At 47.7% G+C, this 19,210-nt stretch overlaps 7 protein-coding genes across 7 annotated transcripts; 3 read left to right on the forward strand and 4 right to left on the reverse strand.

The window, feature by feature from the left end:
• Positions 1–260: 260 nt before the first annotated feature.
• Positions 261–3,147, reverse strand: dapB (dipeptidyl aminopeptidase dapB; the record flags this gene model as incomplete). Its single annotated transcript, XM_056877684.1, has 3 exons — positions 261–340; positions 417–686; positions 765–3,147. The coding sequence occupies 3 exons, from the start codon at positions 3,145–3,147 to the stop codon at positions 261–263; spliced, it is 2,733 nt and encodes a 910-aa protein (XP_056726264.1).
• An 847-nt stretch (positions 3,148–3,994) lies between these two features.
• N7487_009955 (uncharacterized protein) lies at positions 3,995–4,375 on the reverse strand (the record flags this gene model as incomplete). The annotated part of the gene is made up of 1 exon (XM_056877685.1): positions 3,995–4,375. One exon carries the CDS (start codon positions 4,373–4,375, stop codon positions 3,995–3,997), a length of 381 nt encoding a protein of 126 aa, XP_056726265.1.
• A 1,243-nt stretch (positions 4,376–5,618) lies between these two features.
• On the forward strand, positions 5,619–6,167 carry N7487_009956 (uncharacterized protein; the record flags this gene model as incomplete). The annotated part of the gene is made up of 1 exon (XM_056877686.1): positions 5,619–6,167. The coding sequence occupies one exon, from the start codon at positions 5,619–5,621 to the stop codon at positions 6,165–6,167; it is 549 nt and encodes a 182-aa protein (XP_056726266.1).
• Positions 6,168–6,967: 800 nt separating this feature from the next.
• N7487_009957 (bZIP transcription factor) lies at positions 6,968–8,293 on the reverse strand (the record flags this gene model as incomplete). Its single annotated transcript, XM_056877687.1, has 3 exons — positions 6,968–7,095; positions 7,149–8,150; positions 8,224–8,293. The coding sequence occupies 3 exons, from the start codon at positions 8,291–8,293 to the stop codon at positions 6,968–6,970; spliced, it is 1,200 nt and encodes a 399-aa protein (XP_056726267.1).
• Positions 8,294–10,071: 1,778 nt separating this feature from the next.
• On the forward strand, positions 10,072–14,453 carry N7487_009958 (pleiotropic drug resistance family ABC transporter; the record flags this gene model as incomplete). Its single annotated transcript, XM_056877688.1, has 3 exons — positions 10,072–13,782; positions 13,846–14,009; positions 14,075–14,453. 3 exons carry the CDS (start codon positions 10,072–10,074, stop codon positions 14,451–14,453), a joined length of 4,254 nt encoding a protein of 1,417 aa, XP_056726268.1.
• Positions 14,454–15,208: 755 nt separating this feature from the next.
• Positions 15,209–17,139, reverse strand: N7487_009959 (chaperonin-containing T-complex subunit CCT4; the record flags this gene model as incomplete). Its single annotated transcript, XM_056877689.1, has 7 exons — positions 15,209–16,063; positions 16,121–16,693; positions 16,748–16,777; positions 16,828–16,857; positions 16,914–16,936; positions 16,987–17,038; positions 17,092–17,139. The coding sequence occupies 7 exons, from the start codon at positions 17,137–17,139 to the stop codon at positions 15,209–15,211; spliced, it is 1,611 nt and encodes a 536-aa protein (XP_056726269.1).
• A 330-nt stretch (positions 17,140–17,469) lies between these two features.
• rpt1 (proteasome regulatory particle base subunit RPT1) lies at positions 17,470–18,973 on the forward strand (the record flags this gene model as incomplete). The annotated part of the gene is made up of 4 exons (XM_056877690.1): positions 17,470–17,564; positions 17,637–17,751; positions 17,810–18,039; positions 18,094–18,973. 4 exons carry the CDS (start codon positions 17,470–17,472, stop codon positions 18,971–18,973), a joined length of 1,320 nt encoding a protein of 439 aa, XP_056726270.1.
• Between the last annotated feature and the right edge of the window lie 237 nt (positions 18,974–19,210).

Here is a 19,210-nt window from a genome sequence, read left to right on the forward strand (position 1 = left end):
AGTTTTGTTGTTTTGACATGTCGAGAAATTGTGGCATACATTAGCGACTACAGCCTTTTTATCCTATGTTCTTAGCATTAATAATAAGAATGTATTGAATTATAATATGCATCCATTGGTCCCTAGATCTATATATATCTAGCAGAATAGGATCGACCCAAACATCGTGTAGATAATTCCAAAACAAATGTATTTACCCCGAAAAGCCAAAAAAAAAAAAAAAAAAAAACACAAGTCGATGAACAGCCCGAGATCCTGCATCACGTCGACTCCTGTGGTTTCGGACTCGTGGTCCGATGCCATTCACCATTGAACGCATTGATGAGCCAGCTCGAAAGACCTTGATTCATAATTAGGCGTGTCCTTTTCCAACCTTGGGAAGCCATGAAATGGAAGGGAATGAGAAATCGACTTACGTTCATAAACAAGCGCATGCGCCATATGGAATTGTATGCTATGATCCGAGTCGGGGAAGACCTGCATATCGTAGTTGTCGATGTTCTTCAAATCCAGCTTGTCGATCAACACAAGGGTATTTTGGAGATGAACATTGTCGTCGGCGACACCGTGCATGATCAAAAACCGAACACTGTGGCCTAGGGCCATAACATCACTGATAGAGGCATTTGCATAACCTGAGGGGTTGTGCTCGGGTGTATGCATATAACGTTCTGTATAGATAGAGTCTGTGAAGGAGTAGCATGTTAGGATGCGCATGTACGAAAAAAAAACAGACCATTGGTATGTAATTTAGATGAGCTTACCATAGAACCTCCAATCAGTGACGGGTGCCACAGCCATGCCATATTGGAATGTCTCGCCTGCGTCTTGTTCAAGGACCTTCAGGGTCATGTAGCCACCGTAGCTCCAGCCCCAAACTGCCATGCGGCTTTCATCCACGTAACTCTTGCTAGCCCAGATCTTGGCTGTCTCAATCTGATCGAGAGCTTCGTAGTGGCCGAGATTACCACGAACAATGCATCGAGCTTCTCTTCCGATGAAACCGGTTCCCCGACCATCCACAGTGACGACAATATAACCCAGGCTCGAGGCGACATAGGTCTGGAAGTCAATTGTGAACCTGCGGTCGACCGTTTGCGATCCTGGTCCACCATATAGGAAGAAAAGCACAGGGTATTTCTTTGCAGGGTCGAAATTTGGAGGACGGCGTTCCAGAACTTGGAGCGTGTAACCATCGATGGTTACATTGGTGTACACCTCTGTTGGGAGAGCGAAATCTTCCACCATCTTGGAGAGTTCAACATTCTCCTCGATGAGGTTTAGGAAGTCAATTTCGTCGCCTTGGGTGTTGATCACAGCCTGCCACGGCACTTCTGGGCCTTTATAGCTGAGTAAACCATAGCCGGCTCCGTGAGAAAATGAAACATCGAAAAATCCGGGTGCAGATACATCCGTCAGAGGTCGAAGATCGGACCCATCCAATTTGACCGAGTATACGTGACGCTGAGTTGGAGCTTCCTTTGTGGCAACAAAGTATACCAGACCCTTCTTCAGGTCAACAGCGGACGGTGCCTTGACAACTTCCCAATTGCCCTTGGTCAGCATCACAGGCTCTGGGTTATCGAAAGGTGTGAAATAAGCCAAGTGATCATAACCTTCATAAATAATGGTGTCAATATAACCATCGTGTGGTCGACCATTTTTGGGGTCAGCAGGAACAACCCGAGTCGACTGCGAAGGTTCAACCCAACCACCGTCCAAAGCTGCGATATCATCAGACCGCACCAGTTTACCAGTTCGGGCCTTTGTGTCCATAACAAAGATCTTTACAACATCGCTTTCGCGGTTGGTCTCTCGGATCAAAACCTTACCCTCGGACGCCCAGACAATCTCGATGATAATTCTTTCAGTGTCAACAAAGTCCTCTGGCATCTCAAATGAGAAAACTTCATTCTTCTCGACATCATAGAACTGCAAGTTGACAATCGGATTTGGACTGCCGGGTTTCGGGTATTTGATCTGCCTGACTTCGGGGTAATTTTCAAGTCCGGGTGGTGGCTCTTTGCCAGATGGCCGTGAAAGGAAGTATTGAATAGGATATTCAGGAACTGCTGTCTCGTTTGTTCGAAGGAATGCGACAAACTTCCCGTCATCAGACCACCAGGTGCCGGTGTTGCCTGCAAACACTTCTTCCTCGTACACCCAGTCTGGAACACCATAGAAGAGGTTCTCGTTGCCATCCTTGGTTATGGGGGTGACCTCCAAAGATGCCAACTTACGCAAATATAGGTTGTTCTCACGAACAAACACAACTCCATCCGAGGTTGGCGACCAAGTTGCAAGCTGTACACGTCCACTCAGGTTCCCAGGATCCAGCGGCTCGGCCTTCTGCGTCGCCACATCAAAAATCCAATACTTCCCAAAATACGAGTGTCTCCAATTGGACTGGATGTCAGTCATGACCAAGACCTTATTCATATCAGGACTTGGCCACGTCTTGGCCGGTATTATAGCCTCTCCCTCAAACCAGATATACGCCTTCTTCATCAACACTCTGGTGTCGAGATTATCGACACCATCCTTACTACTGCGGATGTCTTTCACCCGCAAAAAAGCGTCTTGTTTCTCGCCCCGCTCAACCAGAAGGCCATCCTCGCCGTCCGGGCCTGCAATCCAGGAGATCGCATGGGATCTCGGAGACCAGGTACCACTCAAGACTTGCTCGAGTGTTACTGGTTTCCCGTGGCTCTGAATACCGGGGGCCGAGCCTGGTTCATGGATCTCCACGGTTGGTTCATAGATCTCCGCGGTTGATGCAGACGAGAGTGCCGCGGTATCGGGTCGTTTCTGTGTGAGGAACAGTACGAAGGCAAGCACCCAGCCACCGACACAGAGCAACACCAGTAACCAGATAATCTGGCGCAGGCGACTGGACGAGCTTGCTTTCTTTCCGCTTGATAAGAGAGGTTCATCTGAGCCAGTTTCCCCTTCGTCTTCAATGTCCCGGTATCTGTCCCCATTCCCTCCCTCTATCAGCATTGTGTTGCCCCCCTTGTGGTTCTTCATAAATGATTCGGAGGCGATCGACAGGCCGGAGTCGGTGGATGTTTGTGAGGCGACGGATTCCGACCTTTGTCGATTCAATGGTACGGACTCTGAGTCCCTTTCATCTTCGAACTTCCCCATGGTGGTTGTTGATCGGAGTTCGCTGCGGAGCTGACGTCCCGATCGTCACGTTATCTCTTATCGCCCACAATTCGACGTCGGAGGCGGGCAAGCGCCAGCAATCACTGTCTTGACGATAATAGGTCTTTATGTGTATATATAGAGCTGCCAAATTACTAGGACAGTGTATGAAAAAGTAGAGAAGACTTGGTCGGGAGCTTTTAATGTCGGGGGATCTTGTGAAGCGAGCCGATCTGGTCTCTTGGCGCGAACAAAGGGTTATTGATGTCTTTAGCTTCAAATCCATATCCTTATTCATTTCCATTTTGGGTTTTAACATTGACAGTGATTGGTTTACTTCTTACACACTAGCTTTATTGCTAATGTGTACACTGTTCATGGGATTATTGGTTGTGCATCAGAGCAATTGGTCAGACACTTGCCCTGTTTATTTCAAGTGCATATGCAGGTGTTAGTTGTATCGAGCTATACTATTATTTGTAAAAGAATATATGGCAGACTTGCCCTTTATATAATGGATAGCCGGAAGCCCTCAAGGAATATAATCCCATAGAAAATATAAAAACATGCATCCACCAACGAAGATGTTGAGTTTCCAGTGTTGACTCTCCATCTGATTCCATTCTCTCAATTTGTTCGAGACTCGTGCACTTTATTAGACTCAAAATGCGCAATATTTCTAAATAACCCCCGGGGTATAGACTGGATAATGTCTGGCGGGTGGGGCTTTCCTATCTCGGCCGCTGCTGCTTTTACATATGAGGGCGCTCAGGCTCAGGCTCAATGAGTAAATGTCAGCACGGGCTTAGGCTAAGTGATCAATCCAGGAGAGTCATGTAATAAATGACTAATGCTTAGTGATCGTTCTATTAGAAGCGATATATGTTGATGGCATAGGCATCATGGTGTGCTGGGAGAAAGGACCCAAGGAGAAGTGGGAGGGGACGAAGGTAAATCTTGGGGTACTAGATTCGCCCTCAGGAAACTCCTGGCGTTGCACGCCAGCATTTGTACGTCGAAGATTCTGCTGCAGTGCCTCAGGATCTTCCTCAAAGCGCTCACCCTTGCCGTGGTCTAGAATACCGAGGCGCTTAAGCAAGTAGTGAATGAGAGGGTGGCCATTAGGGTGTAGTTTCATATGGTCAGTCGGCCAGCCTTCGCCTTCGACGATACGTCGGTAGAGTTCCTGGAGGCCCTGGACCAGCCAAGCTTGTTGCTGCTCGAGCATTTCAACATATCTAGAAGAAAGATTTGGTTAGCATGAGCAGTTCTTAGGTATTCTAAGAAAGCTAGTATTCAACTCACCCCTTAGGATAAATTTTATCATGCGCCTTTTTGCTTTTTCCAAAAATGCATATAGTGTTGGCTGCTCGACATTGTGAACAGGGAACAGATTTGTCGCACTATCCAGGCCGTTCAGAGCATGTCGGACGATTACTCACCTGATTCCACATGCCTTGGACTTCTTAAGGCGACACCGATCACATGCCTTGCATACTCTCTTCCGACGATTACTGCTTGAATACAAGGGCTCAGATATTGTCGATCAGCACTCTGTCATGATGACTTGTGTCAGAAGTAAGAAGATAAAGAGGATGATAGAGAAAAAAAAAGGGTATATAGTCTAGGAAGCGTCAGGGGTCAGACGCTAGCTAGTTCAGTGATAGGCTTCTAGACTTGGACAGTACTGTAACCGATCAACATTAATGGGGCTCAGCTGTATAACTATGACGAGTAATCAGGAGCTGCCTAATCAAATATATGTCAGCGGAGGGAATCCGAGGAAAGAAGAGCTGGGCTCCTAATAGGCAGATGCGGGTATGAATCCCTAAGTTTCACCGTGAGCCTAGAGCAGAATTATCATCCAAGATTAATAATCCAGCCGCTTCATCATTTCAGCGCGTCTATGCGATCTCGTTTCTCCATGGGATTACTACTCAAGATGAATATTCTCAACCGCTCCTCAGAGTTACGTTGATAATGGAATGTGGCGGGTGCATAGGTCTTCAACGTTTGGGAGGATTACTGGCGAAACGAGAGGAATGGTAGATTCCAGTGCGTATCTCCTTTACCACTCATAGAAATTTCCTCATACCATCATCGTCATACTACCAGCAAGAGGCTTATTCTAACTTGTCAAGACCAATCTTGGTCAGTAATAAAAATGAGCTTCACACGCTTCATTACCGGACAAGACTGTATATCAATCCTGCACCCTCCTATGAGGTCCTTGCACTTACCCGCTCAAGCTCTGACGTACAAATAGGCCATGCTTGGCTTCTATTGATTAGTCCTCCTCCTTTCGGTCAAGATTTGTAATCACACTGAAGGTGGTGAGTGTTCGTCACGGTTAAGTCCCCTTTGTCGGATGTATAAATAATGGTGGGTATGCCGACGACAATGTGTAACCAAGTCACCAAGCTTATCCCTCAATCGCTCTCTGGCTGTCAAAGAGTCCTTTTTTTCAAACCATGCCATCCTTTCTCGTGAATGGTCGATTTCCTACCATCAACAATTTCACCTCCCAGGATGTGACAAGTGATGAAAGGGCAGCTGCCGTCGACTTTGTCAATCGCCATAACTTTGTTTTTGAAGAGTTCGACCATGCAATGATGGCTGCTACCTTTCTCCCTGATGCTGTGGTTTATCACAGTCACGGGACAATTAGCGGTCTTGCCGAAATGAAACGATTTTTCGAAGAAGACTACGGGTTCTTTATTCCGGGGATATGCCGAAGCGCCACCAACCATGTTGTTGATCGAGATGTGGATGGAGGGTTGGTGGTGAGGTTTCAAGAGTGTTTGATCAGATATGGATGGGAAGGTGACGATTTACGCATTGTTACTGGCAATGAAATGCCCAGAACTGATGGGCTCCCCCAAATATGGTGGGTTGGTACGATCATTGATCGACTGAGGAAAACAGACGATGGCTGGAAAATTTTTGAAAGATATCTTGGGACCCCTTTCAGAAACCAGGCCCTTGATCTGCCAATGGCTGATAAGGCTCTCGGATCATAAGTTACAACAAAGACCAAAACACGGTCCAGGAATGATGTACTACGAGAGCCGAGGGCTGATAGATATGGGACGAATAGCGCCGGGTATCTGACCCTCAGTTCTGACGTTTTGCTACATGACCTAAAGACTGACAAATACAGGTGAATAGAAAAGAAAGGGAGCAAGTGATGAGACTCAATAGGAACAGAAAATAGATGGGTAGGACGATTGACAGTGTCGTGAAATTCTTGTTTGCTGTTTGGATATCATCGTGTATTTATCACATGTTCTAGCATAGCTATGCCTCTACATAGGGGTTTCTAGATTGAATCTCTGTCCTGTTTCTCTACACTCACTATACCTTGCTATAGCCCACGTACGTGGTTCTAAGCCGGTTCTTTATATATACCGGCACTAGGGAGAGGTGCTTTATCTACTTCTATTAGCTCAGTAATTGAGTAAGAAGATTCTTAAATTAAGAGGCCTTCTTTGCTAGATATTTAGGCTGCCCCAAAGCCGCGGCCAACCCGAACCCGTATAACCCGTATAGTCCTTTTAGATAGGCCCTTGTCTTTATAATATTTAGTTAGTAACAGTCTATAATTTTAGGTATTTAACTTACTATAATAATTGGCGCACTAAGGGAGCTCATCATGTGCACTCCTTTGACCATCGGTGGGGTTTGCACGACACGGGAATATAAACCCAAGAAAAGAAGCCAAAGATTTATGTGAGGGTATGTTGAAGCAGATCAGGAGCCTCTAAAGGATCATTATTTACAGGTCTTGTCCGTTTACTCATGGGTCTTTGCAGTCAACAATTCAACCACCACCTCTCATGCTATCATGGACGGTGCGATAGTTTGCAATCGCAAGATCCACGGCGTTTTCAACGGCCTGTCGCCTAAATACTGGCCCAGGACAAACGCAGACAGCTTTGCTGGAGAGAACTACACGCTGTTATCAATAACTTCCGTTCGTTATTAAATTGTTGGAATCTTACCCTCAATGAAAGCTGTTGTATCGAGGTGCGGGGAGGGCGAAGAATCCGATTTTCCGCCGGTTCCATCGGATCGGGTGACGATATGCTCTTGGAATCGAACATCTTTCTCGGATAGAAGTTCCTGCACTCCATAGACATCCACCCACTCTGCACCAGTTTCAGGATCAAATGCATACTCCAAGGCCCTGGACAACGCGTCCGTAGGTTCAGCTGTAAAGTCAATTTCCCCAGAGCGCAGGGAAGTGAGCACTTTCGCCTGACGCTGAACACTTCCCGTATCATTGGTTTGAAGTGAGTTGTATAGAGACATGATCATCTGATTTCGACTCAGAGCAGGCAGTATGGATCCAAATACTTCCTGGATCCTTTGAATATCGGAATGCGAGACTAAAAGTTCGTATGCAATTAGGCAGCACCGTCGAACCAAATGCTGCATAAATAGCGTTTTTTCGTCTGGGGGTATGAATGGGTGAGTAACAAGTGGTAAGCTGAAGCGGGGAGATAGAAAGGACATTTCCGAGTCAGTGTGGGTACTATCGAATCGAATTGTTGCCTGACGTTCAATTGACAAGGCCGGGGTTCGTGGTGATGTGACAACCCACCCGAGTAGTCGATCAAGTGGAATTTTCGTGGACGCTTTGGGGGCTTTTGATGGCAAGTCCGACGGCACTTGTTGGTGCTGTTCTGTATATTCATGGTTTCCCGGTTGCTCAACCGGTCCGCGTTTAGGAAAACCAGCCGTATTCGCACGGTCTTCGTCATCACTAACGTCTTCTATAGGTGCATCTTGTGCTACTCGCGCAAGCACCAGGCATTGCTGGGTTGCCTTATGCAAGGCCAGTGCAATGTGCGGATATTTTTCGGGGGCCTTTGTATCTAGCAACTTCTTACTGATACTAAGAAAGAATTTGCTGAGTTCCTGGATGCCGCATTCTAACTCCTTTACACGCTCCGTCAAATCGTTGATTGTATCTTCCTTCCGGGTGCGATATGCCCGTTGTGCTATGCGAAGCTGTTCTCGGCGTCTCTACACAAGGTAAGCTTAAACAGATCGTATAAGGTTGAATAAACTCACCAAGATGCGCTGCTGGGGATCGCTTGGCAGGGGGGCGACCTCGTAAACGAGGCTTTTGGCTTAAACCCATATTATTGTCGCTTGCATCTGCCATGCTTTGGGCTCAAGTATTAATTTCGACTTGGATGTAGTTTTATGCGATTCCAAGCCATGCCACAGTTCAAAGTTGGGTTTAGATCAACAGTGCTTGTATTGGTGGGTGACAGCACACGGATGTCGAGTGTTTGTTGAATAATCCAAAATTCATGTTGAATAATCAACATCCCGAGCCAAAGGATTGTTTTGAACCCCTCTAACAACAAGTGTCTAGAACTGTGAGCCAGACTTCCAGGTAAAATATATGCATGGTTTCCCATAATATCTTCATATACGACAAAAAGCCTACGAGAGCAGCAGAAAACTACAATTGCCTTTTAGTGGCTTCATGAAACTCAGGTACAGCCAGTACGCAAACGTTTTAACACCCCAGGCCCCACACTGTATGCTTATATAATATTCTGCTGGACTAGTCACTGTAATAGGAGCTACTAGTTAGAGGATAATATGCCAGAAATAGACAGGTACGACAATTTATGGTAAAAATGACATAGGTAAAATTCTCTAACTAACTACAATGACAAAATCCGCTCTTTTTCCAATCTATGCGGACATAGCTGATTAAGCAATGTATATACTCGTGGACTTTTGTATGGTACCGTTATCATGACGGTCCATTGATTTTCCGGTTTGTAAAGACTTATTAATTTCCATCATGCATAAATGCATGGTACCCGACACATAACAAAAACCGAGATTCCTATTTAGGGCCTAGGGGAGTCATATCCTTACTCCGACAAATCTGTGTATTCATCAGACTGATTTAGGTATGGGTTACTCATCATTCTTGAAACGTGTAGTCCACTAACTAGTTAGTTAACTAATCGTGCCGGGGATTAGTAACCATCCCCATTTTACGACGATGTAGATCGCAAGGAATGTAGAGCGCAAACTCAAGTTCGAAGCCACATTTACTAACCATAGATTCTCGCGTTCATCCCCATGCTTAGATTTACGTACAACCTAATCCCGACTTTTTATCAGAAAATGAGTGAGGGAGGCGCCGAGGATAGAGTTAAGATCTATCAACTTCCAAGATCTGCGTCAGGCGATGAACCGTGGGATAAAATAGATCACCTTACTCTTTACTTGTTTCATTGTAACTTGTTACTCCCGATTTATGAAAATATCAGTTAGAGGTACTTAAGAAGAGAATAATTGAGTGAAGTGAAGGGCTATCCGACTCCAGATGGATAAGAGTAAGCCAGTGATATGCGTGCATACTCTTTGCTGATAATCTTATTGGGTAATGATAAAACGAACGTACCAAGGGAGAACAATGGATGTACTTTTTAGGTTTCTTGGCTCAGATCTGTCTCGATTAGCATGAATTAATGAGTGCGCGTGAAAGCGGAGATTAAGTGCCAATGTTGCTACTAATTGGATGGATGAAACTACATGTTGATTCATCAGACCGCATTGTGGCTAATTCAGTATTTTCTAGAAACCGCTAATTAGGGGAATTTTATGTTCTCGATTGAGATCCCAGAGTCTTGTGGAGAATCAGTAATCAGCCCGTAGACCGACTTGATTATAAACGTAGATTGACTGAATGGCTAGTTTGATTTCCCCTGAAGTAGCCCGAGAGAGTATGATGGTTTAAAAGACTCTCATATCGATTCTCTTGTTTGTATGTTCTTTAAAGAGAAACACAAACGAAAAGTCTTTGCCAATCAGCCTCCGAAACCATCGACTCTACTCCTTTTGCAAAGCCTCCTGCTGCCTTGATAGAGGAGCTTCAAGAGTCCCGCAATGTTGTCCAATTCATCAAGGTCCGACACCGAGTCTCAGGAACCCCCTACCTTGGATGAGTCTTTACCGCAAACACCCAACGTTGATTCCGAACACAAATCAGCAGAAAAGGTGGTCCCCGAAGACAGTACAACATGGCATATGACCGAGATGGTGCAGGAAATGCGAGCTCGAGATGAGGAAGCTGGAGAGAAATCCAGGAAGTTGGGCGTGACCTGGCGGAACCTTACCGTGAAAGGCATCAGTTCTGACGCTGCATTCAACGAGAATGTTCTGTCCCAATTCAACCCATTCGCAGGAAGTGGAAAGGACTCGCCGACTAAAACCATCATCGACAACTCGTATGGCTGCGTTAAGCCCGGAGAGATGTTACTAGTTCTTGGTCGCCCTGGGTCAGGATGTACGACATTGCTGAGCGTGCTCTCAAACCACCGGCTCGGCTACTCAGAGGTCACAGGGGACGTCATGTTTGGAAACATGTCCGCGGCCGAAGCCAAGCAATATCGTGGTCAGATCATTATGAATACCGAGGAAGAAGTCTTCTTCCCGACGTTGACAGTTGGTGAGACCATTGATTTCGCGGCCCGCATGAAAGTCCCCTATCATCTCCCATCGGGTGTAAAGAGTAGGAAAAAGTATGCTGAGCTGAACAAAGAGTTTTTGTTAAGCTCAGTTGGTATTTCCCATACTGCATCTACCAAGGTGGGAGATGCTTTTATTAGAGGTGTCTCGGGAGGCGAGAGGAAACGTGTTTCCATTCTTGAGTGCATGAGCACTCGTGCAAGTATCTTCTGTTGGGATAACTCCACGCGCGGACTCGACGCCAGCACAGCATTAGAGTGGATTAAGGCGATCAGGGCTTTCACGGACGTCCTTGGACTCACCACTATTGTCACCCTCTACCAGGCAGGCAATGGCATCTACGAACATTTTGATAAGGTGCTGGTACTGGACGAGGGCAAGCAAATTTTCTACGGTCCACAGAAGGAGGCTGTTCCTTTCATGGAAGACCTTGGCTTCATGCGCGCCACTGGGTCCAACAAGGCAGATTTCCTGACTGGGGTGACTGTTCCAACAGAACGCATTATTGCCCCAGGTTATGAGAAAAACTTTCCCCTGAATGCCGACGAAGTCCGTACGGTATACAATCTGTCAAGCACCAAGACCAAAATGTTGGCCGAATTTACGTATTCGGAAAGTGAAGAGGCGGCCGAGAATACGGCCGTTTTCAAGGAAATGGTCGCTCGGGAAAAGCATAAGGGTGTGTCCAACAAGTCACCTATCACCGCCGACTTTGCAACCCAGATCAAGACTGCCGTCATCCGGCAATATCAGATCATGCTGGGCGACAAATCAACCCTCCTGATGAAGCAGGGCGCCACGGTTATTCAGGCTCTACTCGGCGGTTCGCTCTTCTACAATGCCCCAGACAATTCTCTTGGTTTGTTCCTCAAGGGTGGCGCTTTGTTCTTCTCCATTCTATACAATGCCCTGATCGCACTTTCGGAAGTCACCGACTCATTCACTGGCAGACCCATTCTAGCTAAGCATCGTTCATTTGCCCTGTATCATCCAGCAGCTATCTGTATTGCCCAGATCATCGCAGACTTTCCTATCTTGCTTTTCCAGGTCACGCACTTTGGCTTGGTCCTCTACTTTATGGTTGGGCTTAAGGCAACTGCAGAAGCCTTCTTTACCTACTGGATAACGAATTTTGCAACAGCGATGTCCATGACGGCTCTATTTCGACTGATAGGGGCCGCCTTCCCCACATTCGACGCCGCGACTAAGGTATCAGGCCTTACCGTTGTGGCGTGTTTCGTTTACATGGGCTACATGATCATCAAACCTCAAATGCATCCATGGCTTGTATGGATTTTCTGGATAAACCCCATGGCTTACGGCTTTGAGTCCCTTCTTGGAAACGAGTTTCATGACCGAAATATCCCCTGTGTTGGCCCGAATATTATACCAAACGGGCCCGGTTATACCGATGGAGAGGGCGGGCAATCCTGCTCTGGAATCACCGGTGCTGCAGTGGGCGCAACTAGTATCATGGGTGACGACTACCTCGCATCTATGTCATTCAGTCATAGCCATATCTGGCGCAATTTTGGAATCATTTGCGGGTGGTGGGTATTTTTCGTTGCGCTGACCATCTTCTTTACCTCCAGATGGGAGTTACCTGGAGAAGGTGGCCGCAGCCTTCTCATTCCCCGGGAGAAGGAGACTAAAACGAAGCATTTACTCCTTGGAGACGAGGAATCTCAAGTGACCGGGAAGTCTGTCACCGAGTCTGGAGCAAACGATTCACAGGCGAGCCTTGGACAAGATCTCATCCGCAACAGAAGTATCTTTACCTGGAGGAACTTGACATATACTGTGAAGACTCATTCGGGTGAGCGAGTCCTTCTCGACAACGTGCAAGGCTATGTTAAACCTGGCATGCTTGGAGCTCTCATGGGGTCTTCTGGGGCCGGTAAGACAACTCTCCTTGACGTTCTTGCCCAGCGCAAGACGGACGGAAACATCCACGGGTCCGTTTTGGTTGATGGCCGCCCTATCCCCATCTCCTTCCAACGCTCTGCAGGGTATGTGGAACAGTTAGATGTGCACGAGTCTTTTGCTACTGTTCGTGAAGCCCTCGAATTCTCTGCTCTCCTACGTCAACCCCGTGACACGCCCGCGGAGGAAAAGATAAGTTATGTGGACACTATTATAGATCTACTGGAACTCCGTGATCTTGAGCATACACTTGTTGGGCGCCCTGGTGCTGGTCTGTCTGTCGAGCAGCGCAAGCGTCTCACTATCGCCGTGGAGCTAGTCGCGAAGCCGAGCATTCTGATCTTTTTAGACGAGCCCACATCAGGCCTTGACGGCCAGGCAGCATACAATACCGTTCGTTTTCTCCGTAAGCTTGCTGAGGTTGGGCAAACCGTCTTAGTCACTATACACCAGCCATCGGCCCAGCTGTTTGCACAGTTCAATACACTACTTTTGCTAAGCAAGGGCGGGAAGACGGTGTACTTTGGGGATATTGGCGACAACGCAAGCACTGTTAAAGGCTACTTTGCTCGACATGGAGCGAATTGCCCGTCCGAAGCCAACCCTGCTGAGTATATCATCGATGTGGTTTCAGGAAATACATCTCAAAAGGCAGACTGGAACAAAATCTGGCTAGAGTCGCCGGAGCACGGCCGACTCACAACAGCGATAGATGAGATGGTAGCAGAAGCAGCTGCTAAACCCTCAGAGACCACTGACGATGGGCATGAGTTCGCAGCGTCGATGTGGACGCAGATCAGACTCGTGACTCAGCGCATGAACGTCTCGCTATTTCGGAACACTGAATATATCGACAACAAGTTTGCTATGCACATCAGTCTAGCACTATTGAATGGCTTCTCCTTCTGGATGATTGGGGACAATCTCACAGACCTGCAGCAAAATCTCTTTACTGTCTTCAATTTCATTTTTGTTGCGCCAGGAGTGATTGCCCAACTACAGCCTCTCTTCATCGACCGCCGAGATATCTACGAGACACGTGAGAAGAAAAGCAAAATGTACCACTGGGCTCCCTTCGTTGCTGGCCTTATCGTTTCGGAGATACCTTACCTGATTGTCTGCGCGTTGCTTTATTACGTCTGCTGGTACTTTACCTGTGGGCTGAGCGCGGCACCGGAACATGCCGGTAGTGTTTTCTTTGTGGTGGTAAGTTTCCTTCCATTATTCTCAAGTAAGGGTTGTATCGCGAGTGCTAACACTAAGTCATAGGTGATGTACGAGTGCCTCTACACTGGCATTGGTCAGATGATCGCCGCCTATGCCCCTAATGCGGTCTTCGCTTCGCTTGTCAACCCACTCGTGGTTACGACTCTGGTTTCTTTCTGTGGAGTAATGGTGCCATATAGCCAAATCGAACCGTTTTGGAAATATTGGTAAGTATCATTTCCATGTGTCGATGCCTTATTTGCCACTTGCAGAATCTAACTGCGGTGATTAGGATATACTACATTGATCCTTTCAACTATCTCATGAGTTCACTGCTTATTTTTACCACTTGGTCTAAGCCTGTAACCTGTGATGTTGGGGAGCTCGCTATATTCGATCCGCCTGCCAATCAATCCTGTGGTGATTACCTAGCCTCCTACCAACAAGGTCAAGGGATGGGGACAAATCTCCTCAACCCAAGTGCAATGGCGGATTGCCAAGTGTGCCAATATATGTCAGGTGGAGATTACCTCAAGACCCTCAATCTCGAAGCTGAGTATTTTGGGTGGAGGAATGCAGGAATCATTGTTGTCTTCGTAATTGGTATCTACGGATTGGTGTTCCTGATGATGAAACTGAGAACCAAGGCCACCAAGAAGGCAGAGGCTTAGCTGACATGGTCCTTGGGCCGAAATGGTTGAGAGGAAGCGCCCCAATGTTAAGACAAAAGGCTGCCAGGGATAAACTCAAGGTATTGGGTTCAACTCATTCTTGGAAAATGAGACGGGATCAAAGAATGAGATAGCAGGTATATATAGAAGTCATCGCGGGGGTTTTGTGCTACTATTTTGAACACTACCATGCACACAATAAGCATGGAATTAATACTCTGTACTAGATAGAAAATTGCTGTTCTTAAAGATGAATTCCTTTTAAAGCCTCATTAAAGTATTATCCGGAAGACTTTCTTTGATTTTAACGCAATGAGGCTACACAAGGCGCATGATTTTATCTCCATGTGCTTTCTGACGATTTAGGGATGAAGCCAAAATGGAGACGAAACTTTCAAGGTTTATCTTCTTTCGGGCCATATTTACGCACCAAATATCTCAAGATCAGGGGCGTGCTCAATTCTGCTCAGTGAGCAAAAGCGGCGAGGGGTAGAACGGGAGGAGAGCGCCAAGCGTTGCCAGACATCATTCGGTATATATGCCATCCTCGAGCCTAAGCACATACCGAATTCCACCATCCACATTAGAATTTGAGATAATAGCATTACAGAGAGCTCGTTTCACCATATACATTGCACAAGAAGTGTTACAAATCTGAGAGTGATTCTATGCAGGAACGGGATATTTTTTTAATTACTCGTCGCGATCAGATCGCTTTCCATCATACAGCTCACGTTAGCGGCCGCCGAGGGCGTTTACCGCGACAGAGCAATGTCATCAATTCTCATGATCATCTTCACAGTCTCCGCAGCCAGCTCAATCGCACTGGTGCTGACTAGCAGGGGTTGGAGAATATTCTCCTCTGTGATATCATCCTTAACACCACCGCTGCGAATGCTGACACCAGCATTGTGCTGGCCCTGAGCGTGGCGGTGGCGTAGTTCAGTCACAACCTTGATGGAGTTAAGACCGGCGTTCTCAGCGAGAGTCGTGGGAATGACCTCCATGGCATCGGCGAAGGCCTTGAAGCAAATAGCCTCAGTACCAGTAAGTTCACGAGCGCGCATGGCGAGTGTGTGAGCCACTTCAATCTCGGGAGCACCACCACCTGCAATCATGGCACGCTTCTTGACAAGGCAGCGAATGACACAAAGAGCGTCGTGCAAAGATCGCTCGGCTTCATCCAAAATCAAGCTGTTGGCACCGCGGGCGACAATAGAGACAGTCTGGTTGTAAGAGGCAAGAGGAGCCTTGATACCGGTGATCTTGACGTAACGAGCACCCGAGGCCTGGACTTCCTCGACGAGGTCGGCAGTGCCGAGCTTGTCCTCGGTGAAGGAGTCGACGTTAGCGACGGGCTTGCAGCCGAGACTCTTGCACAGGAACTCGACCTCATCACGCTCAATATCCTTGATGGCGAGGATCTTGAGACGAGAAAGGAAGTGCAGGGAAAGTTCGTTCACGGCATCACGCAGGATGGACTTCTGAATCAAAAGAACGTTACACTTGGTCTTCTGGATCTTCTTGACCATGTTGAGCATGTATTGGCGCTCCTCTTTCAGGATCTTGTCCATCTGACGGTAGTCGTTAACCACGATTTGGTTCTCCATCTAGGATCTGATTGTTAATTTTGTTCGAATAGTAACTTGAGGCATGAGTAAACATACGTCTGGCTTGGGCGGGCTCAGTTGGAACTGGATCAGACCTATCCGCGCCTTCTCGATTCTTGTGGGACCACCACTGCTCTTGATCACGGGCTGGTTGAGAACCACACCATCGACCATCTCACTATCCTCAATTGTGCCGCCAACCTTCTTCACAATACGGATGTCCCGCAAGTCCACATTCTCTGCGGTCTTCGGGTCACAAACCTTTAGGACCGAGTCGACGGCCATCGGGCCCAGAAGTCCGGAGTGCTGGGACACGATCTTGGACGAAAGCGAAGTAGAAGCGGCTTGGAGGAGGGTGGAACGATCGGAAAGATTGATAGGACGGGACATGTTGTGGAGGATCTCGACGGCAGCACCGGCGGCTCTTTGGAAAGACTCGGAGATGACAGTGGGGTGAAGGCCCTTGCCTAGCAACTTTTCGGCAGCGCCGAGCAGACTGCCAGCAATGACAACTACTGATGTCGTTCCATCACCAGCTTCGACATCCTGCGCCGAACTCAGATCGACGAGCATACGAGCAGCGGGGTGCATCACGCTCATATCTTTCAACATGGTGTTTCCATCATTGGTCTGCGGGGGTCAGTTGAGGCTTCCGATCTGTTCGAATGGAATTGGGCTGCGTACGATGATGGTCTGTCCCTTGGGCGTTTGGATCTAGAGAGATATTAGCACCTTGATAGAACGAAAACCCGAGATGAACTCACCATCTTATCCATACCCCTGGGCCCCAACGACTATATTCCTGTTAGCCCCTCATCTAGGTATTTGCAGATCGTTTGAGCAGGCGTACTGTTCGAATGGCATCGGAGACAGCTACGGTATCATTAGCATGGGCGCCTTTGACACAATGAGAATATACATACCCCGAGCAGCGAGAATGTTGGAGGCCCGCACGGCCATCGGCTTCTCCTTGTCCTGCATGCAATCAGAAATCAGTGGTTCACACAGATCTTTTTGAGGCCTCGCACCTTGAAGGAGTTGTTGCCCGCGGCTCCCTGTGCTACTGCGGCGGCCATTTTGAAAATTGATATTCAAAATTAACCTTAAAAAATGAGTGAAAGGAGATAGTTGAGTTGTTGTGGTGGAGGACACACAGGAAATTCTGCGAGGTTCTGGGGCGGTGATGAAGCTTGGCACCTGATTAGTGAGGCTAGCTCGACTACCCTACCGCAGCTCTGCTACATCACCGTTCTTTGCTCTCCCAATATCCAACCTATCTATCTTTTTTCAACTTGCCACTGTTCCCAGAGCACGTCGAATTTGTTCTATCTGCATATACATTTTCGATTTTATTGTTTTCTTGAATCCTCCCTTAGCTCGGCCTCGGGCTGTCAACACCTTTCATCATGCCTAGCGCCACGGGTCAGAACTGGGAGAAGTACCAGAAGAACTACGCAGACGATGATGAACCAGAGAAGAAGATCACACCCCTTACAGACGCGTGAGTTCCCGGCATGTGTTGATTCAATCCACACAAAGCGCGATGGCAATAATTGACTGATGTCCATCACAGTGACATCGCAGTACTCAAGACTTACGGCGCCGCACCTTACGCGAATGCGCTGAAGAAGCTCGAGAAGGATATCAAGGACAAACAGAACAGCGTGAATGAAAAGATCGGTGTTAAGGTGATAACTTGTCCAGCTCTTTCGGCCCCTTGAACAACTGGAGCTTACGCCTTACCAGGAATCCGACACCGGTCTTGCGCCTCCACACCTTTGGGATGTTGCCGCCGATCGACAACGCATGGCGGAGGAACAGCCACTACAGGTCGCGAGGTGCACAAAGATTATCCAGGATGAGAAGGACTCGGACAAGAGCAAATATGTGATCAACGTCAAGCAAATTGCCAAGTTCGTTGTCAACCTAGGAGAGCGTGTTAGTCCGACAGATATCGAGGAAGGCATGAGAGTTGGGTAAGTTATATGGTGGATTATATGCCATTTCTAGGTACTGACTAGGCTTTGCAGCGTCGACCGTAATAAGTACCAGATCATGCTGCCCTTGCCGCCAAAGATCGACCCTAGCGTGACAATGATGACTGTCGAGGATAAGCCCGATGTGACCTACGGCGATGTTGGCGGATGCAAAGAACAGATCGAGAAGCTACGAGAAGTCGTTGAAATGCCCTTGCTATCGCCAGAACGTTTCGTGAACCTCGGTATCGACCCACCCAAGGGTGCCCTGCTCTATGGACCCCCGGGAACGGGAAAGACCCTTTGCGCCCGTGCAGTCGCCAACCGAACGGATGCTACCTTCATTCGTGTCATTGGTAGTGAACTGGTGCAGAAGTACGTTGGTGAGGGTGCTCGGATGGTCCGTGAACTTTTCGAGATGGCTCGTACCAAGAAGGCATGCATCATTTTCTTCGATGAAATTGATGCTGTTGGTGGTGCACGTTTCGACGATGGCGCTGGTGGTGACAACGAAGTTCAGCGAACCATGCTGGAACTGATCACACAGCTGGATGGATTCGACTCTCGTGGTAACATCAAGGTCATGTTCGCTACCAACCGTCCTTCCACACTTGACCCAGCCCTGATGCGTCCTGGTCGTATTGATCGTAAGATCGAATTCTCGCTGCCGGATGTGGAGGGCCGTGCCAACATTCTCCGAATCCATGCCAAGAGCATGTCCGTCGAGCGAGACATCCGTTGGGAGTTGATCTCACGATTGTGTCCCAATGCTACAGGTGCCGAACTTCGCAGTGTTGCGACTGAGGCAGGTATGTTTGCTATTCGGGCTCGTCGCAAGGTGGCTACCGAGAAGGACTTCTTGGCCTCTGTTGAGAAGGTGATTAAGGGCAACCTCAAGTTCAACTCGACGGCGACATATATGCAGTACAACTAGAGATTCCGACTTGCATTATGGATGGGATGTACGATCACTATTGTCTTGTTACGTGGGAATTTCTTTCTGGTCAATGCAATATAATTTCAACCAAATTCCCTCTGGCTACCCATTTAGTACAGTATAGTCCTTCCAGCTACTTTCTCCTGATTGGTGAACACATCGATGGTCATGTGACCACGCGTGATTGTCTCGATCTAGATGTACACTGCAACTGAAGTGTGTGTTACATCTAGC

This window comes from Penicillium crustosum (assembly GCF_028827405.1).
Source record: "Penicillium crustosum strain IBT 35664 chromosome Unknown utg000004l_segment0_segment0, whole genome shotgun sequence".
Lineage (NCBI taxonomy): Eukaryota > Fungi > Ascomycota > Eurotiomycetes > Eurotiales > Aspergillaceae > Penicillium > Penicillium crustosum.